This window comes from Sardina pilchardus, chromosome 24 (assembly GCF_963854185.1).
Source record: "Sardina pilchardus chromosome 24, fSarPil1.1, whole genome shotgun sequence".
Taxonomy (NCBI): Eukaryota; Metazoa; Chordata; class Actinopteri; order Clupeiformes; family Clupeidae; genus Sardina; species Sardina pilchardus.
In genome coordinates, this window is record NC_085017.1 from 9,391,760 (window position 1) to 9,417,633 (window position 25,874).

The window sequence follows — 25,874 nt, forward strand, 5'->3', positions numbered from 1 at the left end:
AACATTGCATTATGACATCATAATCGGGCAATTAGAATCTTATGCCAGGTGGCCAGTCTAGCTGCAGCAGCTCTCTCTCTCTCTCTCTCAGGCTTTAAGCATACAATCCCATTAAGACTACATATCCTGTTAACTGTTTCCTCTGTCCACAACTGTTTCAAAATAAAAGTCCTCACTGCAATAATACACTATTAAATCATTTAACCATTGAAAATACTCAACTATTTAACTGTTCAACCATTCCAACTGTCAGTTATCATCACCTATGCCTCCAGTCAACTACATGAAACCTCCACATACCTAGCAACCAACATAGCAACCATTCAAATTAAGCGTTTATGACCGTTTCCATAGCAACCAACATGATTTTACTACAGTAACTTCTTTATTTCTGATAGTGGCCATCATGGATACCCTAGCAACAAATGTTTCAAAATAAAAGTCCTCACTAGCAAGTTAGCTAGTTAACATGGTTAGCATAGTTAGCATTGTTAGCATTTTTAACATAACTGTTAGAAATGATTGACTAAGTTAGCTAATCAACCTGGTTAGCATTGTTAGCATAGTTAGCATTGTTAGCATAGTTAGCATTTTTAACATAACTGCTAGAAATCATCAGTTAAGTTAGCTAATCAACCTGGTTAGCATTGTTAATATAGTTAGCATTGTTAGCATAGTTAGCATTTTTAGCATTAACTGCTAGAAATCATCGACTAAGCTAGCTAATCAATCTCATTAGCATAGTTAGCATGGTTAGCATTGTTAGCATAGTTAGCTAATCTGATAATCAGGTTAGCTTATTCAATTTTAAACTGTCTATCTTAGCACTATCAACTTTCAAAAACTATGAAACCACCATGTCTACCCTAGCAACACCTTAGTAACCATATCTACATGATTTATCTGTAAATTTTTGCATTTTCATGCACTCGTAATTTCCTTGGAATTACATTCTCTAGTTATTAAACTTCTTCTTCTAACGCTCGCAATTCAGCTTCAACCGTTTAACGTAGAAACTTCATTCAAACTTTGTTGCGTAGGTCTTGCTTATGCCATATGTGCTTTGTATTTTTCAACTTTGTAACTTTTATACTTTTTAAACTATTAGTTAAAAACTATCACCATTTCCCCCATAGACTTAACATTGCTCATTATGACATCACGGCAGCAATTAGAATGTTACCCCAGCTGGTCAGCCACCTGGGCACCAACTGTCAGTTTCTCTCAGGCTCCTCTCTGAAGACTACATATTCTGTTCCCCTGTATCCTCTGTGCACAACAGTATCAAAATAAGTCCTCCTAATTCCATCCAACTTTATATCCATTCATCTTCTTCAAACCATTCACTCATCCACCCATTCTAAACAGTCTGCCTATCAACAACATCAATTAGACGCTCTACATTGAACTTTTAAACAATCTACTCTGTCTCAGGCTGGCTCTCTTAAGACTAGCCAGTTAAATTGATTACACCTGTATCTGTATCCACTACTCTCAGTAGAGAGCTGTGTCTCTCCATTCTACAAGAATATAAGGCACATTCCATCCAACATTCTATCCATTCATCTTCTTCAGACCATTCACTCATCCACCCATTAAACTGTCTATCAACATCTATTAAACAATCTGTCTATCAACATCCATTAAACTCTCTGTCTATCAACATTAATTAGACTATCTACATTCAACTTTTAAATTATTTACTCTGTCTCAGGCTTTAAGAGTACTATGGCTCTCTTAAGACTAGCCAGTTAAATTGATTACACCTGTGTCAACTACTCTCAGAGAGCTGTATCAGTGTCTCTCTTAACAAGAATATAAGGCACATTCCATCCAACCTTCTATCCATTCATCTTCTTCAGACCATTCACTCATCCACCCATTACACTGTCAATCAATATAAAACAATCTGCCTATCAACATCCATTAAACATTCTATCTATCAACATTAATTAGACTATCTACATACAACTTTTAAAGTATTTACTGTGGGTCCCTCTCAAGCAGCGTTTATATGTCCTCCCTCGCTCCTCGATCCTCAATGATCTACATAAAGAAAGATAGAAGAAGGGCTAGACTATCCCATTGTTGCCGCTCCATCATTCTTTATGTAGATCAGTGAGGAGCGAGAGAGGACGCGTAAACGCTATGAGAGGCACCTTCTGTCTCAGGCTTTAAGCATACAATCTCATTAAGACTACAGATCCTGTTTCACTACTTCCTCTGTCCACAACTGTTTCAAAATAAAGGTCCTCACTGCAATAATACACTATTAAATCATTTAACCATTGAAACTACTCAACTATTGAACTGTTCAACCATTCCAACTGTCAGTTATCATCCACTATGCCTCCAGTCAACTACATGAAACCTCCATGTACCTAGCAACCAACATAGCAACCATTAAAATTAAGTGTTTATGACCGTTTCCATAGCAACCAACATGATTATACTGCAGTAAATTCTTGTTTCCTGATAGTGGCCACCATGGATACCCTAGCAACAAATGTTTCAAAATAAAAGTCCTCACTAGCAAGTTAGCTAGTTAGCATAGTTAGCATTGTTAGCATAGTTAGCATTTTTAGCATAACTGCTAGAAATCATCGGTTAAGTTAGCTAATCAACCTGGTTAGCATTGTTAGTAAAGTTAGCATTGCTAGCATAATAAGCATTTTTAGCGTAACTGCTAGAAATCATTAGCTAAGTTAGCTAATCAACCTGGTTAGCATTGTTAGTAAAGTTATCATTGCTAGCATAATTAGCATTTTTAGCGTAACTGCTAGAAATCATTACCTAAGTTAGCTAATCAACATTTTAACATGAATAGAAATCACTAGTTAAGTTAGAGCTGGAATGTTTCATCTTTAAACTGTCTACCTTCACACTATCAACTCTCTGTAAACTATGCAACCACCATGTTTACCCTAGCTACACCTTAGCAACCATATCTACATTATCCATCTATTTTTGCATTTTCATGCACTGGTAATTCCTTGGAATTGCATTTCTAGTTATTATTAAACTTCTTCTTCTAACGCTCGCAATTCAGCTTCAACCGTTTAACGTAGAAACTTCATTCAAACTTTGTTGCGTAGGTCTTGCTTATGCCATATGTGCTTTATATTTTTCAACTTTGTAACTTTTATACTTTTTAAACTATTAGTTAAAAACTATCACCATTTCCCCCATAGACTTAACATTGCTCATTATGACATCACGGCAGCAATTAGAATGTTACCCCAGCTGGTCAGCCACCTGGGCACCAACTGTCAGTTTCTCTCAGGCTCCTCTCTGAAGACTACATATTCTGTTCCCCTGTATCCTCTGCGCACAACAGTATCAAAATAAGTCCTCCTAATTCCATCCAACTTTATATCCATTCATCTTCTTCAAACCATTCACTCATCCACCCATTCTAAACAGTCTGCCTATCAACAACATCAATTAGACGCTCTACATTGAACTTTTAAACAATCTACTCTGTCTCAGGCTGGCTCTCTTAAGACTAGCCAGTTAAATTGATTACACCTGTATCTGTATCCACTACTCTCAGTAGAGAGCTGTGTCTCTCCATTCTACAAGAATATAAGGCACATTCCATCCAACATTCTATCCATTCATCTTCTTCAGACCATTCACTCATCCACCCATTAAACTGTCTATCAACATCTATTAAACAATCTGTCTAACATCCATTAAACATTCTATCTGTCAACATTAATTAGACTATCTACATACAACTTTTAAAGTATTTACTGTGGGTCCCTCTCAAGCAGCGTTTATATGTCCTCCCTCGATCCTCGATCCTCAATGATCTACATAAAGAAAGATAGAAGAAGGGCTAGACTATCCCATTGTTGCCGCTCCATCATTCTTTATGTAGATCAGTGAGGAGCGAGAGAGGACGCGTAAACGCTATGAGAAGCACCTTCTGTCTCAGGCTTTAAGCATACAATCTCATTAAGACTACAGATCCTGTTTCACTACTTCCTCTGTCCACAACTGTTTCAAAATAAAGGTCCTCACTGCAATAATACACTATTAAATAATTTAACCATTGAAACTACTCAACTATTGAACTGTTCAACCATTCCAACTGTCAGTTATCATCCACTATGCCTCCAGTCAACTACATGAAACCTCCATGTACCTAGCAACCAACATAGCAACCATTAAAAAGTGTTTATGACCGTTTCCATAGCAACCAACATGATTATACTGCAGTAACTTCTTGTTTCCTGATAGTGGCCACCATGGATACCCTAGCAACAAATGTTTCAAAATAAAAGTCCTCACTAGCAAGTTAGCTAGTTACCATGGTTAGCATAGTTAGCATTGTTAGCATAGTTAGCATTTTTAGCATAACTGCAAAAAATCATCAACTAAGTTAGCTAATTAACCTGGTTAGCATTGTTAGCAAATTTAGCATTGTTAGCATAGTTAGCATTTTTAGCATTACTGCTAGAAATCATCGGTTAAGTTAGCTAATCAACCTGGTTAGCATTGTTAGCATTGCTAGCATAGTAAGCATTTTTAGCGTAACTGCTAGAAATCATTAGCTAAGTTAGCTAATCAACATTTTAACATGAATAGAAATCATTAGTTAAGTTAGAACTGGAACGTTTCATCTTTAAACTGTCTACCTTCACACTATCAACTCTCTGTAAACTATGCAACCACCATGTTTACCCTAGCTACACCTTAGTAACCATATCTACATTATCTATCTATTTTTGCATTTTCATGCACTGGTAATTCCTTGGAATTGCATTTCTAGTTATAATTCTTTTTCTTCTAACGCTCGCAATTCAGCTTGAACCGTTTAACGTAGAAACTTGATTCAAACTTTGCTACGTAGGTCTTACTAAGGAGACCTGTGCAATATATTTTTCAACTTTGGAACTTTTATACTTTTTAAACTGTAAATTAAAAACTATTAAACATTTCCCCATAGACTTAACATTGCTCATTATGACATCACGGCAGCAATTAGAATGTTACGCCAGGTGGCCAGTCCAGGTGCAGCAGCTCTCTCTCTCTCTCAGGCTACATACACTGGCTCTCTTAAGACTAGCCAGTTAAATTGATTACACCTGTATCTGTATCCACTACTCTCAGTAGAGAGCTGTGTCTCTCCAGTCTACATTATAAGGCACATTCCATCCAACTTTCTATCCATTCATCTTCTTCAGACCATTCACTCATCCACCCATTAAACTGTCTATCAACATCTATTAAACAATCTGCCTATCAACATCCATTAAACTCTCTGTCTATCAACATTAATTAGACTATCTACATTCAACTTTTAAATGATTTACTCTGTCTCAGGCTTTAAGCACACTCTCTCTTAAGACTAGCCAGTTAAATTGATTACACCTGTATCAACTACTCTCAGAGAGCTGTATCAGTGTCTCTCTTAACAAGAATATAAGGCACATTCCATCCAACCTTCTATCCATTCATCTTCTTCAGACCATTCACTCATCCACCCATTAAACTGTCAATCAATATCTATTAAACAATCTGCCTATCAACATCCATTAAACATTCTGTCTATCAACATTAATTAGACTATCTACATACAACTTTCAAAGTATTTACTGTGGGTGCCTCTCAAGCAGCGTTTATATGTCCTCCCTCGCTCCTCGATCCTCAATGATCTACATAAAGAAAGATAGAAGAAGGGCTAGACTATCCCATTGTTGCCGCTCCATCATTCTTTATGTAGATCAGTGAGGATCGAGGAGCGAGAGAGGACGCGTAAACGCTATATGAGAGGCACCTTCTGTCTCAGGCTTTAAGCATACAATCTCATTTAGACTACAGATTCTGTTTCACTACTTCCTCTGTCCACAACTGTTTCAAAATAAAGGTCCTCACTGCAATAATACACTATTAAATAATTTAACCATTGTAACTACTCAACTATTTAACTGTTCAACCATTCCAACTGTCAGTTATCAACTATGCCTCCAGTCAACTACACGAAACCTCCATGTACCTAGCAATCAACATACCAACCATTAAAATTAAGCGTTTTTGACCGTTTCCATAGCAACCAACATGATTATGCTGCAGTAACTTATTGCTTCCTGATAGTGGCCACCATGGATACCCTAGCAACAAATGTTTCAAAATAAAAGTCCTCACTAGCAAGTTAGCTAGTTAGCATGGTTAGCATAGTTAACATTGTTAGCATAGTTAGCATTTTTAGCATAACTGCAAAAAACATCTAACTAAGTTAGCTAATCAACCTGGTTAGCATTGTTAGCAATTTTAGCATAGTTAGCATTTTTAGCATTATTGTTAGAAATCATCAGTTAAGTTAGCTAATCAACCTGGTTAGCATTGTTAGTTTTAGTTAGCATTGTTACCATAGTTAGCATTGCTAGCATAGTTAGCATTTTTAGCATAACTGCTAGAAATCATTAGCTAAGTTAGCTAATCAACCTGGTTAACACTGTGAGCATAGTTAGCATAGTTAACATTTTTACCATTACTGCATGAAATCAGTAGCTAAGTTAACCAATCAACCTGGTTATCATTGTTACCATAGTTAACATTTTAACATGAATAGAAATCAGCAAATCAAAATGTTTCAGCTTTAAACTGTCTACCTTCACACGATCAACTCTCTGTAAACTATGCAACCACCATATTTACCCTAGCTACACCTTAGTAACCATATCTACATTATCTATCTATTTTTGCATTTCATGCACTGGTAATTCCTTGGAATTGCATTTCTAGTTATTACAGTGCATGAAAATGCACTGTACTGTTCTTCCTCGGTCTTCTGCTTCTTCTTATTATTACAGTGCATGAAAATGCACTGTACTGTTCTTCCTATTCTTCTTATTATTATTATTAAACTTCTTCTTCTAACGCTCGCAATTCAGCTTCAACCGTTTAACGTAGAAACTTCATTCAAACTTTGTTGCGTAGGTCTTGCTTATGCCATATGTGCTTTATATTTTTCAACTTTGTAACTTTTATACTTTTTAAACTATTAGTTAAAAACTATCACCATTTCCCCCATAGACTTAACATTGCTCATTATGACATCACGGCAGCAATTAGAATGTTACCCCAGCTGGTCAGCCACCTGGGCACCAACTGTCAGTTTCTCTCAGGCTCCTCTCTGAAGACTACATATTCTGTTCCCCTGTATCCTCTGCGCACAACAGTATCAAAATAAGTCCTCCTAATTCCATCCAACTTTATATCCATTCATCTTCTTCAAACCATTCACTCATCCACCCATTCTAAACAGTCTGCCTATCAACAACATCAATTAGACGCTCTACATTGAACTTTTAAACAATCTACTCTGTCTCAGGCTGGCTCTCTTAAGACTAGCCAGTTAAATTGATTACACCTGTATCTGTATCCACTACTCTCAGTAGAGAGCTGTGTCTCTCCATTCTACAAGAATATAAGGCACATTCCATCCAACATTCTATCCATTCATCTTCTTCAGACCATTCACTCATCCACCCATTAAACTGTCTATCAACATCTATTAAACAATCTGTCTATCAACATCCATTAAACTTTAAATTAAACATTAATTAGACTATCTACATTCAACTTTTAAATTATTTACTCTGTCTCAGGCTTTAAGAGTACTCTGGCACTCTTAAGACTAGCCAGTTAAATTGATTACACCTGTGTCAACTACTCTCAGAGAGCTGTATCAGTGTCTCTCTTAACAAGAATATAAGGCACATTCCATCCAACCTTCTATCCACTCATCTTCTTCAGACCATTCACTCATCCACCCATTAAACTGTCAATCAATATCTATTAAACAATCTGCCTATCAACATCCATTAAACATTCTGTCTATCAACATTAATTAGACTATCTACATACAACTTTTAAAGTATTTACTGTGGGTCCCTCTCAAGCAGCGTTTATATGTCCTCCCTCGCTCCTCGATCCTCAATGATCTACATAAAGAAAGATAGAAGAAGGGCTAGACTATCCCATTGTTGCCGCTCCATCATTCTTTATGTAGATCAGTGAGGAGCGAGAGAGGACGCGTAAACGCTATGAGAGGCACCTTCTGTCTCAGGCTTTAAGCATACAATCTCATTAAGACTACAGATCCTGTTTCACTACTTCCTCTGTCTACAACTGTTTCAAAATAAAGGTCCTCACTGCAATTATACACTATTAAATCATTTAACCATTGAAACTACTCAACTATTGAAATGTTCAACCATTCCAACTGTCAGTTATCATCAACTATGCCTCCAGTCAACTACATGAAACCTCCATGTACCTAGCAACCAACATAGCAACCATTAAAATTAAGTGTTTATAACCGTTTCCATAGCAACCAACATGATTATACTGCAGTAACTTCTTGTTTCCTGATAGTGGCCACCATGGATACCCTAGCAACAAATGTTTCAAAATAAAAGTCCTCACTAGCAAGTTAGCTAGTTAGCTAGTTAGCATAGTTAACATTGTTAACATAGTTAGCATTTTTAGCATAACTGCAAAAAATCATCAACTAAGTTAGCTAATCAACCTGGTTAGCATTGTCAGCAAATTTAGCATTGTTAGCATAGTTAGCATTTTTAACATTACTGCTAGAAATCATCGATAAGTTAGCTAATCAACCTGGTTAGCATTGTTAGTAAAGTTAGCATTGCTAGCATAATTAGCATTTTTAGCTTAACTGCTAGAAATCATTAGCTAAGTTAGCTAATCAACATTTTAACATGAATAGAAATCATTAGTTAAGTTAGAACTGGAATGTTTCATCTTTAAACTGTCTACCTTCACACTATCAACTCTCTGTAAACTATGCAACCACCATGTTTACCCTAGCTACACCTTAGTAACCATATCTACATTATCTATCTTTTTTAGCATTTTCATGCACTGGTAATTCCTTGGAATTGCATTTCTAGTTCTTCTTCTAACGCACGCAATTCAGCTTCAACCGCTTAACGTAGAAACTCCATTCAAATTTTGTCGCGTAGGTCTTAATTACGCGATGTGGGCTTTGTATTTTTCAACTTTGTAACTTTTATACTTTTTAAACTATTAGTTAAAAACTATTACAATTTCCCCCATAGACTTAACATTGCTCATTATGACATCACGGCAGCAATTAGAATCTTACGCCAGGTGGCCGGCCACCTGGGCACCAACTGTCAGTTTCTCTCAGGCTAGAGCATACAATCTCATACAAGTGCATACAATCTCTCTGAAGACTACATATTCTGTTCCCCTGTATCCTCTGCGCACAACAGTATCAAAATAAGTCCTCCTAATTCCATCCAACTTTATATCCATTCATCTTCTTCAAACCATTCACTCATCCACCCATTCTAAACAGTCTGCCTGTCAACATCAATTAGACGCTCTACATTCAACTTTTAAACAATCTACTCTGTCTCAGGCTGGCTCTCTTAAAGCCAGTTAAATTGATTACACCTGTATCTGTATCCACTACTCTCAGTAGAGAGCTGTGTCTCTCCATTCTACAAGAATATAAGGCACATTCCATCCAACATTCTATCCATTCATCTTCTTCAGACCATTCACTCATCCACCCATTAAACTGTCTATCAACATCCATTAAACAATCTGCCTATCAACATCCATTAAACTCTCTGTCTATCAACATTAATTAGACTATCTACATTCAACTTTTAAATTATTTACTCTGTCTCAGGCTTTAAGAGTACACTGGCTCTCTTAAGACTAGCCAGTTAAATTGATTACACCTGTGTCAACTACTCTCAGAGAGCTGTATCAGTGTCTCTCTTAACAAGAATATAAGGCACATTCCATCCAACCTTCTATCCATTCATCTTCTTCAGACCATTCACTCATCCACCCATTAAACTGTCAATCAATATCTATTATACAATCTGCCTATCAACATCCATTAAACATTCTGTCTATCAACATTAATTAGACTATATACAACTTTTAAAGTATTTACTGTGGGTCCCTCTCAAGCAGCGTTTATATGTCCTCCCTCGCTCCTCGATCCTCAATGATCTACATAAAGAAAGATAGAAGAAGGGCTAGACTATCCCATTGTTGCCACTCCATCATTCTTTATGTAGATCAGTGAGGAGCGAGAGAGGACGCGTAAACGCTATATATGAGAGGCACCTTCTGTCTCAGGCTTTAAGCATACAATCTCATTAAGACTACAGATCCTGTTTCACTACTTCCTCTGTCCACAACTGTTTCAAAATAAAGGTCCTCACTGCAATAATACACTATTAAATCATTTAACCACTGAAACTACTCAACTATTGAACTATTCAACCATTCTAACTGTCAGTTATCATCCACTATGCCTCCAGTCAACTACATGAAACCTCCATGTACCTAGCAACCAACATAGCAACTATTAAAATTAAGTGTTTATGACCGTTTCCATAGCAACCAACATGATTATACTGCAGTAACTTCTTGTTTCCTGATAGTGGCCACCATGGATACCCTAGCAACAAATGTTTCAAAATAAAAGTCCTCACTAGCAAGTTAACTAGTTAGCATGGTTAGCATAGTTAGCATTGTTAGCATAGTTAGCATTTTTAGCATAACTGCAAAAAATCATCAACTAAGTTAGCTAATCAACCTGGTTAGCATTGTTAGCAAATTTAGCATTGTTAGCATAGTTAGCATTTTTAGCATTACTGCTAGAAATCATCGGTTAAGTTAGCTAATCAACCTTGTTAGCATTGTTAGTAAAGTTAGCATTGCTAGCATAATAAGCATTTTTAGCGTAACTGCTAGAAATCATTAGCTAAGTTAGCTAATCAACATTTTAACATGAATAGAAATCATTAGTTAAGTTAGAACTGGAACGTTTCATCTTTAAACTGTCTACCTTCACACTATCAACTCTCTGTAAACTATGCAACCACCATTTTTACCCTAGCTACACCTTAGTAACCATATCTACATTATCTATCTATTTTTGCCTTTTCATGCACTGGTAATTCCTTGGAATTGCATTTCTAGTTAAACTTCTTCTTCTAACGCTCGCAATTCAGCTTCAACCGTTTAACGTAGAAACTTCATTCAAACTTTGTTGCGTAGGTCTTGCTTATGCCATATGTGCTTTGTATTTTTCAACTTTGTAACTTTTATACTTTTTAAACTATTAGTTAAAAACTATCACCATTTCCCCCATAGACTTAACATTGCTCATTATGACATCACGGCAGCAATTAGAATGTTACCCCAGCTGGTCAGCCACCTGGGCACCAACTGTCAGTTTCTCTCAGGCTCCTCTCTGAAGACTACATATTCTGTTCCCCTGTATCCTCTGCGCACAACAGTATCAAAATAAGTCCTCCTAATTCCATCCAACTTTATATCCATTCATCTTCTTCAAACCATTCACTCATCCACCCATTCTAAACAGTCTGCCTATCAACAACATCAATTAGACGCTCTACATTGAACTTTTAAACAATCTACTCTGTCTCAGGCTGGCTCTCTTAAGACTAGCCAGTTAAATTGATTACACCTGTATCTGTATCCACTACTCTCAGTAGAGAGCTGTGTCTCTCCATTCTACAAGAATATAAGGCACATTCCATCCAACATTCTATCCATTCATCTTCTTCAGACCATTCACTCATCCACCCATTAAACTGTCTATCAACATCTATTAAACAATCTGTCTATCAACATCCATTAAACTCTCTGTCTATCAACATTAATTAGACTATCTACATTCAACTTTTAAATTATTTACTGTCTCAGGCTTTAAGAGTACACGCTGGCTCTCTTAAGACTAGCCAGTTAAATTGATTACACCTGTGTCAACTACTCTCAGAGAGCTGTATCAGTGTCTCTCTTAACAAGAATATAAGGCACATTCCATCCAACCTTCTATCCATTCATCTTCTTCAGACCATTCACTCATCCACCCATTAAACTGTCAATCAATATCTATTAAACAATCTGCCTATCAACATCCATTAAACATTCTGTCTATCAACATTAATTAGACTATATACAACTTTTAAAGTATTTACTGTGGGTCCCTCTCAAGCAGTGTTTATATGTCCTCCCTCGCTCCTCGATCCTCAATGATCTACATAAAGAAAGATAGAAGAAGGGCTAGACTATCCCATTGTTGCCGCTCCATCATTCTTTATGTAGATCAGTGAGGAGCGAGAGAGGACGCGTAAACGCTATATATGAGAGGCACCTTCTGTCTCAGGCTTTAAGCATACAATCTCATTAAGACTACAGATCCTGTTTCACTACTTCCTCTGTCCACAACTGTTTCAAAATAAAGGTCCTCACTGCAATAATACACTATTAAATCATTTAACCACTGAAACTACTCAACTATTGAACTGTTCAACCATTCCAACTGTCAGTTATCATCCACTATGCCTCCAGTCAACTACATGAAACCTCCATGTACCTAGCAACCAACATAGCAACCATTAAAATTAAGTGTTTATGACCGTTTCCATAGCAACCAACATGATTATACTGCAGTAACTTCTTGTTTCCTGATAGTGGCCACCATGGATACCCTAGCAACAAATGTTTCAAAATAAAAGTCCTCACTAGCAAGTTAGCTAGTTAGCATGGTTAGCATTGTTAGCATTTTTAGCATAACTGCAAAAAATCATAAACTAAGTAAGCTAATCAACCTGGTTAGCATTGTTAGCAAATTTAGCATTGTTAGCATAGTTAGCATTTTTAACATTACTGCTAGGAATCATCGGTTAAGTTAGCTAATCAACCTGGTTAGCATTTTTAGTAAAGTTAGCATTGCTAGCATAATAAGCATTTTTAGCGTAACTGCTAGAAATCATTAGCTAAGTTAGCTAATCAACATTTTAACATGAATAGAAATCATTAGTTAAGTTAGAACTGGAACGTTTCATCTTTAAACTGTCTACCTTCACACTATCAACTCTCTGTAAACTATGCAACCACCATGTCTACCCTAGCTACACCTTAGTAACCATATCTACATTATCTATCTATTTTTGCATTTTCATGCACTGGTAATTCCTTGGAATTGCATTTCTAGTTCTTCTTCTAACGCACGCAATTCAGCTTCAACCGCTTAACGTAGAAACTCCATTCAAACTATGTCGCGTAGGTCTTACTTACGCGATGTGGGCTTTGTATTTTTCAACTTTGTAACTTTTATACTTTTTAAACTATTAGTTAAAAACTATTACAATTTCCCCCATAGACTTAACATTGCTCATTATGACATCACGGCAGCAATTAGAATCTTATGCCAGGTGGCCGGCCACCTGGGCACCAACTGTCAGTTTCTCTCAGGCTTTAAGCATACAATCTCTCTGAAGACTACACATATCCTGTTAAACTGTTTCCTCTGTCCACAACTGTTTCAAAATAAAAGTCCTCACTGCAATAATACACTATTAAATCATTTAACCATTGAAACTACTCAACTATTGAACTGTTCAACCATTCCAACTGTCAGTTATCATCCACTATGCCTCCAGTCAACTACATGAAACCTCCATGTACCTAGCAACCAACATAGCAACCATTAAAATTAAGTGTTTATGACCGTTTCCATAGCAACCAACATGATTATACTACAGTAACTTCTTTATTCCTGATAGTGGCCACCATGGATACCCTAGCAACAAATGTTTCAAACTAAAAGTCCTCACTAGCAAGTTAGCTAGTTAGCATGGTTAGCATAGTTAGCATTTTTAACATAGTGTAAAGACGTCACTTTTCTGGACCAATGAGGGAACAGAGAGTGGTCGAAGGAAAAATCGTGAAGCAGCCGCGCACTGTTGAAAACATCAATTAATTCAAGCCCCTGCTAAACCTAATAAAGCTATCTCCGCTGAATATGGAAAGTTTCAGTTCAAAGTAAAGTCAATAACCGTAGTGGGTTGATAAACCCACAATATTAGCTGTTAAGGAGAATGCCTAACTGTTCTCATGACACGCGTTTAGTCCCTAGGAATAATGTTTGTGGGTATCTTCCTCGGCCGATTTAATCGGGCAGTTCCTCTTACACACTACTCGTCCCGGTTGCTGAAATAAGCAGAGACTGCAGTGCTGACTCGGGCCGCTTTGAGCTGCAATACTCTGAAACCCAATGTGTGACACGCCTGGTCTACCAACACCTTATGCTAGAGGGCTCAGGCTGAACTAAGGTGAGGCCGTCTCGCACGGACCACCCACTGGGGAACTGCTCATCGCTAACTCCGGTGCAATAGCCAGTTCTTCTGCAGCTTACTATTTCAGCTGACTTAACTTCTACGGCGGCAAAGCTAAGTCCCAGCCTTTCGCCGTGCCAAACACCGTTACCTATCACTACCACTCTGGTCTCTAAGTACAAGGAAGGCTATGCGGATTAGCACAACAATTTATTTGTCAGGTACAAGTTAAGAATTTAATACAATAAGAAGCAAGCATCTAAATGGATAATATGAAAGTTATGAAAAACAGGTTAAGAAATGCTTAGGCTATCATACAGAAAACAGACAGAGAATGAAACATACTTTACCAGCTCAGAGGAAGATGACTACACACCGAAGTGTGGGAGTTCATAGCTAATAGAGACTCCATGAATAATGTTTTGTCTACCCTTTTATAGGCTACAAAGTTTGTGATTGGTTCACACAGTGACAGGGGTTACGTGAATGGAGATCACATGATGAGTACTGTAGGTGAAACTGAGACCATTGTTGTAGTGAAACCACTTGAGTAAATCAATCAAGACATGACAATACATTTGGTTACATTTCCTGGTCCAAGTTGACTTCTGAGGACTTTGGACAAACATGTGGCAGGAGGTCCACAATAGGCCCACACTTAGTAGCTAATCAAGAGTCCATATATGATTGAAAGGAATGTCATCAGCCTGTGAATTTAGATCCTTACAATAGCTGCAAAAAATCATCAACTAAGTTAGCTATTCAACCTGGTTAGCATTGTTAGAAAATTTAATATTGTTAGCATAGTTAGCATGTTTAGCATTACTGTTAGAAATCATCGGTTAAGTTAGCTAATCAACCTGGTTAGCATTGTTAGTAAAGTTAGCATTATTAGCATAATTAGCATTTTTAGCATAACTGCTAGAAATCATTAGCTAAGTTAGCTAATCAACATTTTAACATGAATAGAAATCATTAGTTAAGTTAGAACTGGAATGTTTCATCTTTAAACTGTCTACCTTCACACTATCAACTCTCTGTAAACTATGCAACCACCATGTTTACCCTAGCTACACCTTAGTAACCATATCTAAATTACATTATCTATCTATTTTTGCATTTTCATGCACTGGTAATTCCTTGGAATTGCATTTCTAGTTATTATTCCACTTCTTCTTCTAACGCTCGCAATTCAGCTTGAACCGTTTAACGTAGAAACTTGATTCAAACTTTGCTACGTAGGTCTTACTAAGGAGACCTGTGCAATATATTTTTCAACTTTGTAACTTTTATACTTTTTAAACTGTAAATTAAAAACTATTAAACATTTCCCCATAGACTTAACATTGCTCATTATGACATCACGGCAGCAATTAGAATGTTACCCCAGCTGGTCAGCCACCTGGGCACCAACTGTCAGTTTCTCTCAGGCTCCTCTCTGAAGACTACATATTCTGTTCCCCTGTATCCTCTGCGCACAACAGTATCAAAATAAGTCCTCCTAATTCCATCCAACTTTATATCCATTCATCTTCTTCAAACCATTCACTCATCCACCCATTCTAAACAGTCTGCCTATCAACAACATCAATTAGACGCTCTACATTGAACTTTTAAACAATCTACTCTGTCTCAGGCTGGCTCTCTTAAGACTAGCCAGTTAAATTGATTACACCTGTATCTGTATCCACTACTCTCAGTAGAGAGCTGTGTCTCTCCATTCTACAAGAATATAAGGCACATTCCATCCAACATTCTATCCATTCATCTTCTTCAGACCATTCACTCATCCACCCATTAAACTGTCTATCAACATCTATTAAACAATCTGTCTATCAACATCCATTAAACTCTCTGTCTATCAACATTAATTAGACTATCTACATTCAACTTTTAAATTATTTACTCTGTCTCAGGCTTTAAGAGTACTCTGGCTATCTTAGGACTAGCCAGTTAAATTGATTACACCTGTGTCAACTACTCTCAGAGAGCTGTATCAGTGTCTCTCTTAACAAGAATATAAGGCACATTCCATCCAACCTTCTATCCACTCATCTTCTTCAGACCATTCACTCATCCACCCATTAAACTGTCAATCAATATCTATTAAACAATCTGCCTATCAACATCCATTAAACATTCTGTCTATCAACATTAATTAGACTATCTACATACAACTTTTAAAGTATTTACTGTGGGTCCCTCTCAAGCAGCGTTTATGTCCTCCCTCGCTCCTCGATCCTCAATGATCTACATAAAGAAAGATAGAAGAAGGGCTAGACTATCCCATTGTTGCCGCTCCATCATTCTTTATGTAGATCAGTGAGGAGCGAGAGGACGCGTAAACGCTATGAGAGGCACCTTATGTCTCAGGCTTTAAGCATACAATCTCATTAAGACTACAGATCCTGTTTCACTACTTCCTCTGTCTACAACTGTTTCAAAATAAAGGTCCTCACTGCAATAATACACTATTAAATCATTTAACCATTGAAACTACTCAACTATTGAACTGTTCAACCATTCCAACTGTCAGCATACAGTTAGCATAGTTAACATTGTTAACATAGTTAGCATTTTTAGCATAACTGCAAAAAATCATCAACTAAGTTAGCTAATCAACCTGGTTAGCATTGTCAGCAAATTTAGTATTGTTAGCATAGTTAGCATTTTTAACATTACTGCTAGAAATCATCGGTTAAGTTAGCTAATCAACCTGGTTAGCATTGTTAGTAAAGTTAGCATTGCTAGCATAATTAGCATTTTTAGCTTAACTGCTAGAAATCATTAGCTAAGTTAGCTAATCAACATTTTAACATGAATAGAAATCATTAGTTAAGTTAGAACTGGAATGTTTCATCTTTAAACTGTCTACCTTCACACTATCAACTCTCTGTAAACTATGCAACCACCATGTTTACCCTAGCTACACCTCAGTAACCATATCTACATTATCTATCTATTTTTGCATTTTCATGCACTGGTAATTCCTTGGAATTGCATTTCTAGTTTATATATACTGTATATACTGTATATATCTACTGTCCCAAATGACCAGCCATAGCAGCAGCATATAAGAGATAAACTCTCAAGCATCAGAAGAGAGTTTTAAAGGAGAGCCTGGCCAAGAGGGGGGAGGATCTCAACTGCAGATTGAAGCAGATAGTGCAGCCATTAAAATAGAAACCCTATTACCACTGTGCACAGTGTGTACGATCTCTAAAGATAGAAAGAAATAGCCCCTCTTTTATGCTATTTTTTCATCAGCGCTGAAAATGAAAATATGTCCACACACTCCACTTTGCCTGCTGGAACAATGAGATGTAAAAATGGACTTGTCTCCATTCGGAGGAGGAAGTGACAGGGAGACTAATGCAAATACCTATCTCACCATTGGGGGAAAACAGACCACCTTCCCAGAGCCCAAATTGTTTTAGGGCTTTATTTTTTAAAGTCGTTTTGAAAGCAAAGCAAAACTCATGTTGTGTCTGTCGCAAAAACCCATAAACATAATTACAATCGTATTTTTTTTTAAGTGTACTCTAGTGCTGACAAACTGAAAAATGTTGAGATTTTGTTTTCTAGGGCGTATGCAAAGGTTCAGTCACCGGTGAAATAAATTGCTTTTCTCGGTGGTAGTTGTCCAACCTCAAACAGAAATCTCGAATACCTTTCAAGGATGAGGTGCCATTAACTTCACAAGCTCTCCAGTCCAGCAATTATGGCTGAGTCCTGAATGCTCATTGTTGTCGCAAACAAACAGATACCAGTGTACTCCTGTTTGACAGTGTCTGCTCCCCCTTGTGTCAGACACTGTAAAAAACCCACTTAGACTGGAACTGATGGATTTCTGCACTGTGGGCTGTCTTAGTCTACAAGAGGAACCAGCTCATCAATTGTGCACCTGCGTGTGTGTGTGTGTGTGTGTGCGTGTGTGTGTGTTAACAGGTCCGCCACCACTCCGGTGTTCGTTTTGGATGCAAGCACACCGCTCCTGCTGTAATTGAATGCAAATAGTTGAATGCGGATGATATATTGGAGAGTTTGTAGACATCTCCCCACTTGGCACTGGTTGCAGGCAACGCTGCAGTGTTGTTGCAGCGCTCTTGATACATTATCGCCCTTGCCATTAGAGGATTTTGGTGTCCAAGTTAAACAGTTAACCTGCTATAAATTGCATCCTTACTATCCAGCTGGCTGGAAATATTCCGTCCTGGCAGCACTCCCACAGGTGCTGTTTTAGCAGCTGGGCGGCCTCTCTCTGTACTGACCTTGTGTGTGCGTGTGTGTGTGTGTGTGTGTGGGTGGATGCGTGTGTGCGTGTGTGCGTGCGAGAGAGAGACAGACAGACAGACAGACAGAGAGAGAAGGTGCATTCAAGTATTGTGTGTGTGTGTGTGTGTGTGTGTGTGTGTGTGAGAGTGTGTGTGTGTGTGTGTGTGTGTGTGTGTGTGTGTCTGTGTGTGTGTGTGTGTGTGTGTGTGTGTGTGTGTGTGTGTGCGTGTGCTTCTGATAGGAGGACGGCTGGCCGTCTCTCTGCATAGCGATGGGTGGGATGGAAAGGTTGTCCAGGCCCTCCTACATAATGCATATGGCACCTGGACGAGATTCAGATATGCAGCCAGTGGCGACTGAACTGCTTCTGCTCTCGCTCTGCATGCTGTCCTGCAGAGCTTTCATCCATAATTGATGCATGTCAGTTTTATCTGAAGCCACGAGACACCCTTTCCCTAATCATCAAATATTTGTCCTCCCTCGCCCACTCTAACTCCTCGCTTCCTTTTCACCTTCTCGATCTATAACTTCCTCTCTTTTCTTCATTCATTCTCCCCTCTGGGCCTTGGTGTTCCTAACCTCCCCCCCCCCTTCCCCTCCCCACCCCTTTCTTCTTCTTTTTGCCTCCCGCAGGAAGCTGGACGCCTTTATCTACGACGCCGCCGTGCTGAACTACATGGCGAGGAGGGACGACGGCTGCAAGGTGATGACCATCGGCTCGGGGAAGGTGTTTGCGACGACGGGCTACGGCCTCGCCCTCAGCAAGAACTCCCGCTGGAAACGGCCCCTGGACCTGGCGCTGCTGCAGCTCGTGGGAGACGGTACGACTCGGACTCGGCCTGGGGACGAGGGGGGGGGGGGTGGCGCTCCAAAAAGAGGGACAACAGCATTAGTCATACCAATACGTCAGGGACAACGATCCCTCAAATAGTGCCTTCTTGGCAGCTGCTGATGTGGTATCAGTCAGCGAGGCAAGGAAGGACACCGCCCGGCCAAAGCAATTTTCATTTAGCCATTTAGCAAATGTGCGCTGTGTTGACAGGACGGACAGAAAAAGATATAACAGCACTTACTTAGTGGGCTTAGTGAACACAAATAAGAACGGAGCCCAAGAGGTCCTGCACGTGCCCTGCTTCAGAAATGACAGAGATACATTTACGTTTAATCACAACAATGATGCGCCCCTTGGTGTCACAAAGGCTCAATAAAGGTACAGTGCGACTAGGACATCACATAAAAGAAATAATCACATTAGCCAAAAAACTATGGTTGATTAATAGCAAACCAGGACTTGAGGAAAAGGATCAATTTTGCCTTCGGATCGTGGTTTAAGTGTTACGATTTACCGCCTGCAAGGATCCTGCGTGGATAAATGAAATAATAAGAAGAGAAGATATCTCCTGCCATACACTAATAAGATCTCTGTGTTGGGGAGGCATGATTTGTTTTGCAAAATAGGTGCACCGCTAAATGTTTCATAACAACTTAATCCCTGAGCCAGCAACCTTAATCAAATCCTGAGTGATGACACTCCGAGTCAATTACGCTGGCTTTGAGGCAGTGGAGTCTGCACTCACAGTGCAGGCAATGGGGCTTTATTTTGTGGTCCTGATGAGACAGAGTTTGATGTACGCCGTTGCTCCGGGTGGCACAGTGCCTCGGTATCGAGTGATGTGAAATGAAGGCGCAGACGATGAACTCCTTGTGTTCTGGCACCGTCGCCGCCATCTCACCTCCCCTTATCGTCATCGCTTTTGTGAGACAGCAACACGTTTCTCTAGGTGTTGTGTCTAATGCACAGTGGCACAGTGCAGGGCGTACGGTACAGTAGGCTCTGTGATTATTGTCTCCCGTCACTGCCATTCCATATCTCTCTCTCTTTCTCTCTCTTTCTCTCTCTCTCTCTCTCCATCTTTCTCTCAGGTTCTCACTTGCCTTCCACCATTTCTTCTCTTCTCTCCGTGTCTTTAGCATGCAGTGTTATGTGAGAAGCCTGTGTGAGGAGAGGAGAGCTGTGAATTTGCTGAGTAATGTCTGGATCGGATTAAATGAGCCTTGTTGAACCACATTGCATAAAATTATGAGTGTCACCATTAATGAACATGCAAATTAACAGTGAAGGGTTGGAGATAGAGAAAAAAGTAGTTAAAATTCAATAGAAAGACTGGACAGCATATATTTGTAATCCATTTAAAATTCAATAGAAAGACTGGACACTGGACAGCATATATTTGTAATCCATTTGCATTCAGAGGCCCTGATAAATGTAATGAAATTATATAATATATTTTAGCATTTTATTGCCCTCCATTTTATAGCCCCTAGTTTCCATTGCCTGTCCATCTATCACAGACAGTACAATACAAGTCACATATAATGGCGCAATAAAAATTTGCACCATTCCTCTCATTGCCCTCAATTTTGCATTGGACTCAACGTGAACTCAGTCTAATTTCGGTCTAACTCATTACAGAATCATGTGTGAATGCTTTTAAAAAGATTGTTTATTTGGCCATTTGTTTATGCATGAGGGTTGTCTTCAGTGTTTCGCCACTCTTATACATTTAATGTGTCCCCAGCTGAAAGCGTGTCCTTGTGATGCCTCAAACAGCACTTCCCAGGACCACCCTCTCTCTCTCTTTCTCTCTCCTCTCTCTCTCTTTCTCTCTCCTCTCTCTCTCGCTCTCTCTCTCTCTCCCCCGCTCTCTCTATCTCTCTCCCTTCTCTCTCTGTCCACTTTTGTCTCTCTCTCCTTCTCGTTGTCTCTCCCTCCCTCCCTCTATCTCTCTCCCCTCTCTCTCTCTCTCTGTCCACTTTTGTCTCTCTCTCCTTCTCGTTGTCTCACCCTCCCTCTCTCTCTCCCTCTCTCTGGTTGATGAATGCAATAATGGTGATTGTTGTGCACTGAGCCTATCGTCCTGCGCTACCTTTCATCTCACAGCCACTCGGGACTCGTCTTATCACAAGAGAGCGGGCCGAACAGGCCATTTCAGACCTCCATCAAAGCTATGATTATCTCTCCCTAGACCCCCTTTTTCTTTCTTCTCCTGCGCCATAGCTGTGTCTTGCCGATTTTTTTTTTTGTTGTTGTGTGTTTGGATTTATTTATTTATTTATTTTCTGCTGAGGCTTGGCCAACAAGCTGTATTTTTCACTTTTTTTTTTACTTCTCCATGGCACGACTCAGAATCTGAGTAATAGGCTTTACCCTTGCTACTCTGTCTGGGCTACCACCCACCCTTAGAAACCCTTTTCTTTCTCTGTTGCTGACAAACGAATAAAACTCCTTTTCCTTGCCATCACATCTCTGTTTCATCTCTCCTTTCTCTGCCCCTTTGCCTGTCCAGATGAGATTGACATGCTTGAGCGTCTGTGGCTGTCTGGGATCTGCCATAATGACAAGATCGAGGTCATGAGCTCCAAGCTGGACATCGACAACATGGCGGGCGTGTTTTACATGCTCTTAGTGGCCATGGGCCTTAGCCTGCTGGTGTTCGCCTGGGAGCATCTCGTCTACTGGAAGCTACGGCATTGCTTCGGTCGCAAAGGCGGACTGGACTTCTTGCTAGCCTTTAGCAGGGTGAGTGAAAACATCAAAGAAAACAAATCTCACGATCTTATCAAGTTCATCAAAAGGGCTCACAGCCTCTCTTGCGCTTCTGTCAGAGAGACACATTGGAATTTCATTTTGATTAAGCATGCATGGCACAATGCAAAGACAGAACAATTACTTGTTTCTATCTAAAGCTTTGTGCTCTTCTGTCAGAGAAACACCTTGGAATTCCATTTTGAGTGATTTTTTTTAGCATGCGTGGCACAACGCGAAGACAGAACAATTACTTGTTTCTATCTGAATGCTTAGATACAATGCGATAACATTATCTGTTACAAATCTGCAATGATAAAAGAAAGGTGACAATCTGCCAAGGTTCTCTAAACTGTCATCATAAAGGGAAAAAAAGTGTGAGAAGGTCATAACATTCTGTCAGATTCTGTGTTTTTGGGTTTTATTCCCCACGTATTTCAACAGACAAGCTGTCATCATCAGAGCTAAGAAATCAAAGTTTTATGTCAAGAGTGATTCGCAACTCAGCCCATCCTTTATTCTCTATGTTTTGTCAAACAAGCTGAACCGCTGTAGCCATGCTCTCTTCTCTTTTCACAGGGCATGTACAGTTGCTGTAATTTCGAGGACGAGACGGCACCTGCACCCGGCACCTGCACGCTTCCTCAGTATCACCACGTGTCTACAGTACCTCCTCCGCCTCCACCCCATGTGATCGCTACAGGCGTGGCCAACACGTCCATGGCCATGGCCACACAACAGCAGCAACAGCAAAAACATCACCAGCAGCAACAGCAACAACCGCAGCCTGTGTACAATGCTCTGCTTCCTGGATCCCCTCCAGCCACAGTGCATTCTGGGATGGCTCTTGGACCATCCAACAGTCCCATTTTGGGGGCGCCCATGCCTTGCTCAACGTTCCTCCCACGCCACGATCGCAGACTGGCCGTGGTGGACCGCTGGACTCGTCCCAAGGTAGGCCCTGAGAAGTCCATTGGTGTCAGCAGTGGGATCACGGAGCTTTCGCAGTTCCCACAAGGCATGGCGCCACACTGGGCAGGAGGCGAAAGAAGCCTGGATGAATATAAGCGCTATTACGGTCCCATTGATCCTGAGGGCTTAGGGGCTTCTGCGGAGCCGCAGACGGCTACAGCTCAGACCCCGAAGACCGCCCAGAGAGGAACGAAATCTTCTGGAAACCCACGGCTACCTCCCAAAGTCCCACCGCCTAAGCTGGCCTTGCATGGCTCGCCTACTCGGCCAGCTTCGTTATGGAGGAGAAGCAGCCTCTCCAAGAGGAAAGGCTCCGGAGGGCCTCTTTATGAGAACATCCTGCCTTTAGGGAGGAGAGGTGGAGGGCGGAACGGATTGCGGGAAGGAGGTGGACGAAGAGGTCGTCGTCCTCCTGCCATTCCGCTCCCGGTGCCAGTCCCACTCTCCTCTCCCACTCAGACTCCTCCGTCTCCGTCTCCTTCGTTATGTTACACCACATCCGCCTCCACCTCTTCTAGCACGTCATCCTCCTCTTCATCCGATTCCCTCTCCCGATCCAACTCCCCTTCCTCGTCTTCGTCCTACACGTCGTCACAGAGTTTTCGGTACAGAAGTGGCACGGTGAGGGATATCTTTGAGGAATACGACACTGACGAGCTGACCGAAGAGTCCAGCCTGCTGCTGGGGCGAAGGAAGGGTCGCTCTCGCATGTCGTCTCGCTCGCTTCCCTGCAGCCCCCCTCCTCCACCTGTGCCGCCCCGCAAGCCGCGGCATTCACGGGACAGTGGCCGAGACCGAAACGGCAGCCAGCTGGCACAACTGCAGGAGTGGTGGGCGTCTTGGGGAGAGAAGGAGAGGGGCAGAAGAACAACCGAACGAGCAGGAGGAGAAGACAGGGAGGAGAAGCGGCACCACAAAGAAAGGGAGCGCGAGAGGAAGAGAAGGAAGAAAGGCAGGAAGAAGAAGAAGAGAGAAGAGCGCGAAAGGGAGCGGGAGCGTAAGAGGCGCAAGGCGAAGAAAAAGAGGAAGAAAGAGGAGAAGAGACGAGAAAGGGACAGGCGACCCGAGCAGGCCGAGCTGATGATCGATCGATCGAAAGAAGAGTACGAAAAAAGGATGTCTCAAGATTACTCCTACCCTGCCTTGAGGCGCAGCTCTTTCCGGAAGAAAAGCGAAAGCTCCAGCAGGAGTTACGACTGGGACATATCGAGAGACGAGATCACGAGACGCGACAGGGCGGAAGATCGTGGAGACGACGGAGAGGATGCCAGAGGGAGGGAAAGGCACAGGAGTCCTCCATCTCATCACTCCAGGCAGCGAACCCACGACAAGCGATACCCGTCCGCCAGCAAACCCACAACCGCGGTCAAGTTCTGGGGAAGCGGGAACCCCACGCACGCGCCATCTTCTTCTTCGCTTTTACCGCTTCTCCCTCTGTCCTGCAAACGGCGGAAATCTGTCACCAGTGAGAGAGAGGGAAGAGTGAGGGGAGGGGAAAGTCGCCCCCTGCTGGGTAGGAATGGCAGGAACAGGGCACGATCAAGGGAAGGCATATCACTGCATGAGTGGGATTCGGATGAGGAGGAGGACGACAACGAATCTGAGGTGGAAGGGGGGAGGGTAAGAGGAGAGGATCGAAGTCGGAGACGTGAAGGAAGGGGGATCGAGTCGGAGTCGGAGAGGAGTCGGGAGCGAGAGAAGACCATCGAGATATACACAGACGATGAGGGCTCGTCGGGAGAGTTCGGGAAGTTCGAGAGGTACTGGGAGGGTCACGAAGAAAGAGCTGTTGGAGGCATCGGTGGCGGAGGCTGGTTTTTTGGCACGTACCCTGCCCGCGAAAAAGGAGGCAGCATTAACAGCCGAGACGACTCTTTTGTGGGATGGGGGCCAGGAGAGAGCAGCTGGGGGATTGGAAGCAGCTCAAATCGGTGGCCACCGCCTCCACTGACTCCCCCGCCTCCACGCAGATACTGGTCTGTGGACAAGCTACCGGTCAAGAGCGAAAAGAAAGGCAAGAACAGGTCCCAGGACAACAGCAGGGGCCACACCGCTTGCAGCTGCCACTCCCCACGCCATCAGGGGAAGTCCCACTCCAAGTGGAGCAGGGTGACCTCTCGGAGTCAGGAGGACCTGCACCCGCACTGCCAGAGCAGCAGCAGCAGCACCCGGCCCAAGCACCAGGCGTCCAAACCCGACCGGGCCCAGGGCCAAGCCAAAAGCGGGAGCCAGTTGAACCTCAGCGTCCAGAGGCCGCAGAGGTCGGACAGTCGCACGCGGCAACCCTCGCCTCCCCAGGCTCTGATCACGCCCCTCATGCCCCCGTCGCTCCCGGCGCTCCCTCCGCCGCCCTCGTCCTCCCACCCGATCCACGTCCCGCCGCCCACGTCCTCCTCGTCCGTCTCATCCCCGTCGGTGGTCTCCTCGACCCCCGGGGCGCCTCAACCTTCCTCCATGTCGTCGTCGAGCGCCAAACTGCAGTACCAGAGACTGCGGTCGGCGCCGCAGCGGTTCCAGTCCCCGCACCTCCCCCTGAAAACCAAGAGCCTGTGCTCCCGGCGCGGGTCGGCTCACTTCTCCAGCGTGGAGAGCGAGGTGTGAGGGCACAGCGGCGGACCTGGACTTATTCTCGCGTGACGCCGCAAACTGTGAAACAACAACACGGGGCTGCAATGAAGGAACGACCTGTGCTCTTCTTGGTTCCTTTGTAGACCCTGTCTTTTTTGGGGGGGGGGGACTCGAGAGGGAAGTTGGGGCACCTCTCCTGTTCCTGGAGCTGGGGAAAAAAAGGAAAGAGAAAAACAAAGAAGGAGAGAAAGAAGGAAAGAAAGAAAGAAGATAACTCTTACTGCTACGCTGACAAACTT

The 25,874-nt window shown here is 41.6% G+C and overlaps 1 protein-coding gene across 1 annotated transcript in view; it reads left to right on the forward strand.

The window, feature by feature from the left end:
* The window catches only part of grin2da (glutamate receptor, ionotropic, N-methyl D-aspartate 2D, a), a 59,784-nt gene extending 34,176 nt beyond the window's left edge, over positions 1–25,608 (forward strand). Inside the window, exons 11-13 of the mRNA XM_062530119.1 lie at positions 19,083–19,270; positions 21,797–22,029; positions 22,615–25,608. Of these exons, the coding sequence (XP_062386103.1) occupies positions 19,083–19,270; positions 21,797–22,029; positions 22,615–25,608 (3,415 nt within the window). The remainder of the gene's footprint in view (positions 1–19,082; positions 19,271–21,796; positions 22,030–22,614) is intronic.
* The last annotated feature ends 266 nt before the right edge of the window (positions 25,609–25,874 follow it).